Source organism: Cebidichthys violaceus, unplaced genomic scaffold, assembly GCF_023349555.1.
Source record: "Cebidichthys violaceus isolate CVI_PGR_0920_01 unplaced genomic scaffold, fCebVio1.0.p SCAF_10, whole genome shotgun sequence".
In the NCBI taxonomy this organism is placed as follows: domain Eukaryota; kingdom Metazoa; phylum Chordata; class Actinopteri; order Perciformes; family Stichaeidae; genus Cebidichthys; species Cebidichthys violaceus.
The window spans coordinates 17,980,702-17,991,110 of NW_027176263.1; the positions used below are offsets into that span (position 1 = coordinate 17,980,702).

Here is a 10,409-nt window from a genome sequence, read left to right on the forward strand (position 1 = left end):
GTGTTGCTCTCTGCCTGATTTATGTGGGGGATGAGAGTGTGACTCCAGTGTGTGTGTGTGTGTGTGTGTGTGTGTGTGTGTGTGTTAATGAAATAGTTAGCTCATGGCTCATTTACAACTTTTTACAGCAGCTGCTTCAATCCAGAAGCATTCGGTTTAATCCGCTGCATTGAATGTTCACATTTCATGTCACTGCCCTGATCTGTCTGGAAGGAAAAGAAGGAAAACACGGGAGACGTTGTGTGAACGTACGCGACTCTCAATCTGCAAACATTCTCGTTTATTTCTGAGGCAGATGTTCATACGCCAAAGTTCAGTTTACGTGTCTCACAATGCAAACATCTACAGTAAGATGAGACGTTAGAGAGACAGACAACTGAGAGGCCGTGTTCCTGGTTCAAAGAGAGAAACTACAAATCTAATCAAGGAAGAAGCACTTGACCCGTCTTTGTGTGTTTGTTCTCCAGATATTGATGAGTGTGGGCTCAACGAGACGCTGTGTGGCCCTCGTGGCTTCTGTGAGAACAGACTGGGCTCCTTCCAGTGCCTCTGTGAGCAGGGCTACCAGGAGTCCCAGGACGGCCAGGACTGTGTGGGTAAGTGTTGACCGTTTGGTGTGAGAATATTAAGCTGGACGTATCCTAGTTTATATGTATTATACGGTATTTGCATGTGAATACAATCAGACCCCCACATAGACTTTGAATGGGATGCTTACAGTCAAGTTCTAGCTCCGTGTGTTAGTCTGCAAAAGAGAGAAAGAAAACAGAATGTAGAACAAGCAGCAGCAGCATCCTACCCTACAGCACAGAAAATACACACGAAACACTCACTACCTTCATTCATCACTTCGTTTGTCACATATGAGGTCTACCTTTCCTGTTGCCGTGTCCTTCTCTGATTTCCGGATGTTGGGTTAACTCACTAATGAAGCAGCGTGCTGCTGTTAAATGGAAACACCCGTAAAAGTCGCACCATGGAAGGTTGCTGCATCGCTGGGTTCGGGCAGACGGGGACATCGGTGTCACCAAAGCAGCTTCTCAGACATTCTTGGGGCTTTGACCCCGGTGGTGGGGTTTGAGCTCAGTGACGCCTCGACAGATGAAGCTCCTCTGCTGCTGCCTCACGGGGTGGAGCCGGGGAGACTGTGGTTATGATCGTTATGATTTCTTGTCAACTTTTCCAGAGGAGCAATAGAAAACATCCTGACTGGAAACATTACAGACTATCATGGGATGTGCGCGGCCCAGGGCTCTCATTCATAAAGCGCCTGCCAGTGAGCTTCTTCCTTTTATGAAATCAAGCTGTAAATGCGTCCGGCTGGTTCAGCCTCACAGTCAACCACAAGTGGTCGATGCAAAGCACCTCATGGACATGATGCACAGAAACGAGCTGCCGATCTGAGAGGAGCAACACTCATCCCTCCTTATTCCTCCATCACGAGTCTCACCGTAGTGTTTAAGTTTGATGTTCACTGCAGCGATTTCACTCACATCCCTTAATACAAACTGAGGTTTTACTTGGTGACATATGCACAGTATTAGCAGATAATTGCTCTGTTCAATAGACGTTATCTTACAGCTGGAGATGATTCCATCAGCTGACCACGAGTGTTCTGGTCTCTCCTCTGTGCTCTGAGTTACAGAGGTGGACAAAGACATTTTGTTCATACAGTCTGGACTTTTCTAATCCAAAAGATACATGTCAAACAAAGGCCTGGTATTCTCCTTCATTGAGGTGAATGAAGGACTCACACTACTGGAGAAGTTATCGTATTACTGCTTTGACCTCAGGCCTTAGCGGTTCAGATAATGTTCCGATTGTCTCGGATAATCTTTGAAAGCAACATTGCCAAGTATTGCAGACATACATTGACATACATGGAGCTAATGATGAAGATCAGCGGTTTCCCTCGGGTTTGGTTTGGAGTGAGTCTGAGCTAATGGCTGCTGGTGGTTTCCCTGTACTATCTGGGCCTCTTTAGCTCCCATCTAGTCTCCCATCTTGTCCTCAGACAGGAAGGACTGTCAGAGCAGACTGAACCCTGATGGATCACTTCCCTCACACGCATTCTCCCAGTGACCAACTACACCAAAACATGCAATGCAGAAGTACCAGCTCACTCTTATTCACATACCTCCATACAGTATGTCCTTCATACACACTTACACACACTTCCCATCTACCCTTTGGCAGTGCTGCTGGGTCCCACCCAAGTTCAGTCCAGCCAGCTGCCTCTTGTTCACTGCCAAACCACCGCTGAAAACCAAGAGCTCTGGTGTACCACTAACCCTTCAGAATGTGTGCTGTCTCTCCGTCTTCCTTCCCCTCCATCTAGTCCTCTTATCAGCCAAGTCGTTATGCTTTCCTCTCCCGTCTTCCTTTTTTCCCCTGCTTCATTCTCTCTACTCTATATCTCGTCTCCTCCTCCTGTGAGTTCCCTTTCTTTCCTCTCTCCTCGTCTCTCTTCTTTCATCTTTTTCAATTCCCTCAAGAAGGCTCAGTAGTAATATTGACAGTTTGATATCTCTCTCATTTGGTTTAGCAATCGTTAACTGCAGCATCTCCTGCAAATGTATCTCTGAAACATTAAGCGGCCATCAAGCTACTTTGTCTGAACACTTAGTCCCATCCCTCAGCCGAGATGGTGAGAGCGTATAGAATATTGTATGCATGCTAGTGTATTGAGTCACTTTGCAATGTTAGCTTCCTCTCCTTGAATAAAGAAGGACCTTCTTCTGTTACCTTCTGTTCTTTATCTCTTCGTCTAAATGCCACACACCACACATCTGCAGTCAGAGGCAGGCGGTGGCTTTTTCAGTGGAGTTTTGCTCGTGAAGATACTACAGTACAATGTCCTACTGAGAACGTTGCACCTTTAATGTTGCCACACTGACCTACATAACAGTGAGGACCACTGCATGTCCAGATCAGATCAGAGCTACAATAACATCTGTTCAATCAGAGTAGAAGTTAATAATCCAAACAGTTTGTTGAAGGTATTAATGACTGGACCAACCCAGCACTATTTCAGCCATAATTCTGCTGCATCAATCAGCTGCTGGAAGAATCCCTTATTAATGTATGGATCAGTATAGACTGATTAACATGAGTGCGAAGCAGCACTGGGGCTCGATGCATCCAGTAGAGTTGAGCTGCTTCCTCTGAGCGACATGAAGGTTTAAATTAAAGTCTCCTCCCACCTTTGTGTCATGCAGTACGCTGGGCATGAAAATACCAGACATGCAAACAGAAATTAAAGACGAGGAAATACACAAATGTCTGTGTGTTGTCACAAAAACAAAGACTGTACATTTTGAGGTGCAACTTAACAGGCCATTGAGTCCACATTTAAAAGGAATTTGTCATAGAAATACAACAAGTACCAACGTATTACACAATGGAAACATAATGCACCACTCTTGATTGTTAAGATAACCAAACTAATTCCAAATCACATTCTGTTCTGTTCCTTCTGCACAGATGTGAATGAGTGTGAGTTGCTGAGCAGTGTGTGTGGAGAGGCCCAGTGTGTCAACGTCGATGGTTCCTTCCTGTGCGTGTGTCCCGGCGGACAGGACTACAACGTCATGATCGCCAAGTGTGAGCCGGTCCCCACAGGTGACCCTCCGCCGTGACGAGGAGCCCCATACATCAGGGTTACTGGTACCTGGTGTCACTACGCACACAAAACAGAACCTCTCCATACTAGTCAGTACATAGAGGTACACAAACCTCATGTAGTGTAGCATAAGGTATACACATATAATATATCATATAATGACAACTTATACCTCAAGGGGCTCCAGAATTATGTAGCGTGAAAACATAAATAGTCAGAAGATGAAGGAAGTGATTGCGCTCAACTTCTGCTGTCAGAGAGAATTAGTTTTATATTAAATAACATCATTCATTAAATCCACCTTGGGGCACCTCCCCTTCAAAACAGTTCATTTATTCAGTCTTAATTCTGAAGATGGATACTGAGCTCTGGACACATAATCAAGTTCTTTATAAATGGAAAGGTTTATTAAACTACACAGACAACAAGCAGACACATGAAATGAATAATGCGATGATGAACGACCAAATGTAATTAACACAGAGAGGAACAAACAATGGCCGCTGTACACAGCAGGTGAGATCAGTGACGGACCTCTAGCCAGATGTTTTAGCTTGCAAAGGCTCCACAACAACTGAGCAGGTGGAGCAGCTGCTCCCTGCTGTTGGGGGGTAAACATGTGTTTTGCATTCCCACTCTTTGATTCGATAACTTTGCTATTTTAAAATATTAGAGCTGGTAAAATAGTTACATTTCCTTTACAGGTATAATAAGCAACGTTTTTTCTAAAAAATGATGTGTGGTATCCACCGCTCATTTAAAGAAAAGGAAGTTTGATTATGTTTTCTCATGGCATTATGATTAGCACTGATGATAGAGACATGGAGTGATCCTACCAGAGCTGTCACCGGCTTTATTTACAGATTTCTCTAATTAACTCCATCCTAATGTGCAGGTGGTGAACATTTAGCAGGTGAGGTGACTGCAGAAAGTGTGTGACGTCACTGTGGATTTAACTCACTAACACTGAATGAAAAACTGAAATCGTACTTGGTGATATATGCAGTATACATATAGTATATATACAGTATTAGAAGATTATTGAAAGCTAATGACGCTCTGCTCTGCAGTGCTTTAACACTATTTGACGTTATCTTACAGCTGATGATAATTTCATCTGCTGACCACTAGTGTTGGTAGTCCAGCTTCAATTCACCGCCTGCTATTTTCCACCTGCGTCGCTAATTTCCAAAATGTTGGTACGCATGGGTCAGAGGTTCCGTACTGGCGTCCACATTCTCCCGTCACGTTTGACTTTAAAGGTAACAACGTTTGTGGAGTTCGCCTCTTTCAGCCCGTTTTGGGCGTAAGCAACATAAATGAGACCCCTGGCTGGTCTTGTGCCAACTGGAGGATCAGATTAGGATTTTAGGAGGTCTGGGGTCTCACTTATAACCGATGCGTGCGCACTAAACGGCCTGAAAGAGGCGTAACGTTGTGATCTACAGAAACCAAGGTGACGGGAGGATGTGGGCACCAGTACAGAACCTCTGACCCATGAGTACTCCTGGTCTCATAGTTTGATATGATCAACTTACACTGCGATAAAGAACTTGTATTGATGGTCTGATCCGTATTCATTCTTCTTTCCCGCTCTTCTTTATTTCTCTCTCAGTGTCGCCAGTGGAGCGTAAAGAGTGCTACTATCGTCTGAACGATGAGAACCTGTGTGAGAGCGTGCTGATCAGCCATGTCACCCTGCAGGAGTGCTGCTGCACTCTGGGAGCCGGATGGGGGGACAACTGTGAGGTGCATCCCTGTCCCGTCAATGGCACAGGTGAGTTAGAATCTGATCAATAACACACAGATCTTTACCAACAACACCTTTGGGTGTATTTCAGCTACACAACTGTAACACCGTAGAACTAGATGGTGGTTCTACTCTGAATCCAGACCATGAAAGCTTCTCTGTTGAGTTATTTAGAAAGATTGCATTGCTTGTAACACAGATGGACTAATGGACCGTGTACCAGGCCCTGTTCTTTGTATGTGGATCAGTGAGTTAGCTTCATTTGATGATGATTTGACACAAGCCATGAATTTCAGACCACTTCAATGAGATGTGTCCATCTGGAAGAGGTTTTCTTCCCAGTGGAGACTTACTGTATGGAGCGCCCACATCTGACAGCTACAAAGGTAAGACGATCGGCACCACCTGATGTCACACAGCTGAGTCTTCTGTGTTCTATAGAACACTGCTGGTGAACTCAAAAGAAGTTTATTTTTCCTTTGACGTGTTGCTCATAGTCTCACTGACATGGATGTAGGACAGTGATGTCGTGATGCTGGTTTGCATCACATCTGTTCTCCCGTACATTTTACCTTCTTTGAACTCACAGATGTTGATATCAGTATTAGTCCAGTATCCATTGGGCTATAGTCAAAACTCAACTGAAATTTGTGAACAACAGAAATGTAATCCGTGGCTCGCACAGTCCCACAAATATCACATTTTATAGATGCAAAAAAAACAGAACCAGAAGATTCCAGCTTCAGGCTCCATGGAGGATGCCATCATTTCAATATTCAATCCCAAATCCAAAAGATGAAAAATGTTATCATAAGTAAATGACAATAATCTAATACAAGATGAAGCCAAAACATCTTAATTCAGTTTTGTGATTATTTTGTTTTGTACTTGTTTTTCTGCAGTGTAACTTATATCGTGGAAACACGCAGATTCAAAGAAGTTTGTGAAGCATATTTTAAATTAAGAATGAAGAAAACTGTGTTGGAACAATGAATCCCAGCTCCTAACCAGGTTCATCAGTGACGTGAGGCGGATGGTAGTGCATGTAAAGGACATTTTCTCTGAAACGTGACGGTTTAGATGCTGTGATGCTTCATGAACAGTATGAAAGGAGACCGTAACGTTCTTGTAGTTGACTTGTTGTTTGACATGCTCACCATAGTCCTCTGGTGAATCTGTTCTATTTGTGACACCCAGAGTCCATCAGCACCACCCTAACCCCGGTGCACCTCATCCTCACCTTCATCAGAGCTGGTCCAATAGGCAGCGTCATGTTCACATCTAGTGAGCAGGATGTAAATGACTCAGCGTAGTGGTTTACATGCTGTGAGTTAGTTAATACAAAACTAAACGTACGCTGACAAGCACCTCAGACTACATTGTGTTGGGTTGATTGATATTCTTTTGATCCTCGACCACATCTACACATCACATCATCCACTGATGGAGCTTAAATATAATAGTCGACTTATTCCCTGGTCAGAAGCTTAGTGAAGGACCCGAGGACGTCAATGCATCACGAGAACACGCTCTGTGTCAAACCACAGTATGTTGTTGTATCTTAGTTATTATCAACTTGAACAGACTTTGTGTGCAGAGGTTGTGTCTGCTTCCTCCAGACAGTTGATGCACAGAGAATGATATGAGGACGATGATGATGCAATGTTCTCCTCTGGCTCTCTGAGTCTGTATGCTAACGCTACATGAATGCTAAAAGAAGTGATGTTAATGTCACAGCCTGCCCACATGAACACATTCTACTTCTACATGAATCCACATCACAGTGGTTACGGCCAACATGAACTCTCCAAACAGGCACCATGACCTGCTCTCTCTGCCTGCTTGCAGACGCAGATGAATGCACGCTGTTCGGCAAAGAGGTTTGTAAAGGCGGCTTCTGTTTGGACACTGTTGGCAGCTATGAGTGTTACTGCAAGACGGGACAGGACTACGACGCCGTCAAGCTGGAGTGCAGAGGTCAGTGTGACACGCACAGAAAGGCTGCGTGTTGTGTGTGTGTGTGTGTGTGTGTGTGTGTGTGTGCATTGATCCGAGCTAAAGCAGAACTAAGTGTCTCTGGTTGCTTTTCCTTGCTGCAGACATCAATGAGTGTCTGGATGAGTCGGTGTGTGCCGGCGGTCAGTGTTTGAACACGGACGGCTCATACATGTGTTTCTGCACACATCCCATGGTGCTGGACCCCAACGTCAACAGCTGTGTCTTCATTCCTGACGTGTCTGGTAAGAAAGGCTGCTTATCCCATGAACACCTTCTCAACACGCTCTTCAGGAAGAAGAAAAGGATGTTTGTTTGTCAAAGCGTTCAGCGTAGTTCAGCCCAAAAGAATGTCAAACTTTGGCCCCAAAACGAGTTCCTTGTCAACCATTAATAGTAATACAGTACTCTATGAATACATTAATACAGTACTGTATTAATGTATTCATAGAGTACATGGTAGCCCTGATGTCCAGGCTGTGCATCGCTCCCTAAAACATACGATGTCAGTAAAGCGTTGGTCTCCATGTTTGACATGTAGTCGATCTAATCTGAACAACTCACTCAGTACTTATTACAGAAGCGTTTAGCTGCAGTCCTATCATGTCTGTATGATTGTGTCACATGACTTATTATCTAGATTACAGATAGTGCTCATATTTACATCTAAATACAACATATTGTTTTCTCATGATCAGGACTCAACAGCGTCATCCTCAACATTCTGTAGGTCAGATGAAGTCCACACCTGTGAACATGAAGTTTATCTCATGACCGTTATGATTAGTGGAACAATGCTGGAAACCACATATTCATTAACACACTTGTCAAATGATGTGATAACACTTAAAAATGAGTGATTTTTAGAATCAAGCTTCAGAGTATATTGTTGGGTTATAGGTCTGTACATTACTCACTGTGTGGACGTCTGGGGAATACTTTAAAACAAATAACACAACCAAGTACTACATAAAGAGAACATCTACACTAGGACAGACGACACCCTGAACACATCTTAGTAAATGAAAATATGAAGTTAAACATAAGCTCTGTGTGTGTGTGTGTGTGTGTGTGTGTGTGTGTGTGTGTGTGTGTGTGTGTGTGTGTGTGTGTGTGTGTGTGTGTGTGTGTGTGTGCGCGTGTGTGTGTGTGTGTGTGCAGGGCAACATGAGGCGGAGCAGGTGGACTACCTGGGTATCTGCTGGCAGACGGTGACAGACGCCATGGCGTGCACACAGCCGCTGGGTCCCAACAGGAAGACCACGTACACAGAGTGCTGCTGTCTGCATGGAGAGGCCTGGGGCATGGACTGTGCCCTGTGTCCCCCCAGAGACACCGGTACACACTCACACACTCACACACTCACACACACACACACACACACACACACACACACACACACACACACACACAGCGTCAGGCCATGCTCAGATACCCTGTAATACAATGACTGCTGTACAGCTGTGTTTGGTGAGCAGTGTTTCCAGCACTGACACAAGGGAGCTTTGAGGTTTCTGTTGAAGAAGGAGGCAACGTCTCACGTTAAGTCAACATTCTAACGTGATGACTTTATGCTGTACTGGTGAGTGTAACCCTGAATATGTGATGAGGTTAACTGCATCTAGATTGAGTTCAGTTTAATACTGGCCACCCTCTTCACTCCCTCTCCACCATTAACTCTCCTCAGTTAGCTGATACATTTACACCAATGGTGAAATACACACAAAATTGCAATTCTACGTAGCCACGGGCAAAACGAGTCCGTGGACCCGATGATTAATGAGTCGCCTAGTCGTCTCTGGGTTCTCAGGTCTGTTCATTATAGCAGAACTTGGCAGCTCCTGGCATTTGTTACTGAACTCTTTTTGTCTTCTGTCTCCCTCAGAGGATTATGCGTCCATGTGTAACCTTGGCGGGCGGCGGGCGTACGGTCATGACGCCCTTGTCGCCGGTCCGATCCACGAATATGAAGTGAGCCCGGACTACTCGCAATCAGCCGAGCAGCAGGCCGCCCTGCCTTTTTACGAGAACGTGGACCGTGAGTATTTGTATCTAATACATCCTTCAGAGGAAGAAGATGAAACACAGGATTTATTTCATATTACCTGAGAATGATCAGGTTTTACTAAGACAAGTTAGAGCATTGTAACGTATCCATGCAGAGTTTATCCAGGACGCAGTCGAAGGAAGAGGCTCTCGAGCTGTGATCAGCTCAACAAAGAGCCCTTAAAGAACCCATCGGTCTGAGACATTTACCAGTTCATACTAAACTGACCAATGGAGAGTCCAATGGAGAATAAGGAGCAAACAATGAACGTGTGAATGTTGTTGATTTCACTGCTTTATAGAAATAGCATGGCAGCCATGCGGTGCATTCCATTTACCTGTAAAACATTCATTTAGTTTATCTCCGCGGTTACTGTCCACACGTTAAACACTGTAATACAAATGTAGTGACATTCAGTGTAGAAGCTTATTGACAATGGATTCATCTTTTGAAGCTTATTAATAGACCCCTGTTATTATAGGTGTATTATGAAACCAGGATCTGTGTTGTCTACCTTCATTGATATAAACTGGGTTTAAGATATTAGAAGTAGCTCTCAGTATCAACAGCAGCACAAACCATAGCGTAAGTTTAAAGTTGAATCAACTCCTCTCAGTCAGTTTTAAAAGATGCGTTCATGGGAGACAGGCAGGATTTATTGCAGGTTGTATTGGAGGCATTAGTTCAGGTCGGTGTACCTAATAAACTGGTGTATTACACTGAGCATCTACAGTCGGTGTGACAGCTGTGAGTGAAGCAGACTCTATGAATTACAGAATAGTTATTCATGAGTATTATATTAAATATGCAGGTTCAGCTTCTCTGATGACAAACACTGACTGATATTCACTTCACAGCGCTTTGCTGCCATCTAGTGACAATAAAGCTAACAACGCATTAGAACGAGTTCCCGTAAAGGACAGTATGAGAGTCAGCTGGTCCTGATTCCAGACCTGCAGGAGCTGAATAGAAACCCTCTGATGGTTCACAGTGGG

At 44.3% G+C, this 10,409-nt stretch overlaps 1 protein-coding gene across 4 annotated transcripts in view; it reads left to right on the plus strand.

Annotated features, from left to right (window-relative positions):
• The window catches only part of ltbp1 (latent transforming growth factor beta binding protein 1), a 63,034-nt gene that overhangs the window by 49,487 nt on the left and 3,138 nt on the right, over nucleotides 1-10,409 (plus strand). For all 4 annotated transcript variants that reach the window (XM_068728266.1, XM_068728274.1, XM_068728283.1 and 1 more), the window contains 8 exons: nucleotides 468-596; nucleotides 3,484-3,621; nucleotides 5,238-5,399; nucleotides 5,669-5,758; nucleotides 7,221-7,349; nucleotides 7,472-7,612; nucleotides 8,529-8,705; nucleotides 9,253-9,405. In XM_068728266.1, the coding sequence (XP_068584367.1) occupies nucleotides 468-596; nucleotides 3,484-3,621; nucleotides 5,238-5,399; nucleotides 5,669-5,758; nucleotides 7,221-7,349; nucleotides 7,472-7,612; nucleotides 8,529-8,705; nucleotides 9,253-9,405 (1,119 nt within the window). The remainder of the gene's footprint in view (nucleotides 1-467; nucleotides 597-3,483; nucleotides 3,622-5,237; nucleotides 5,400-5,668; nucleotides 5,759-7,220; nucleotides 7,350-7,471; nucleotides 7,613-8,528; nucleotides 8,706-9,252; nucleotides 9,406-10,409) is intronic.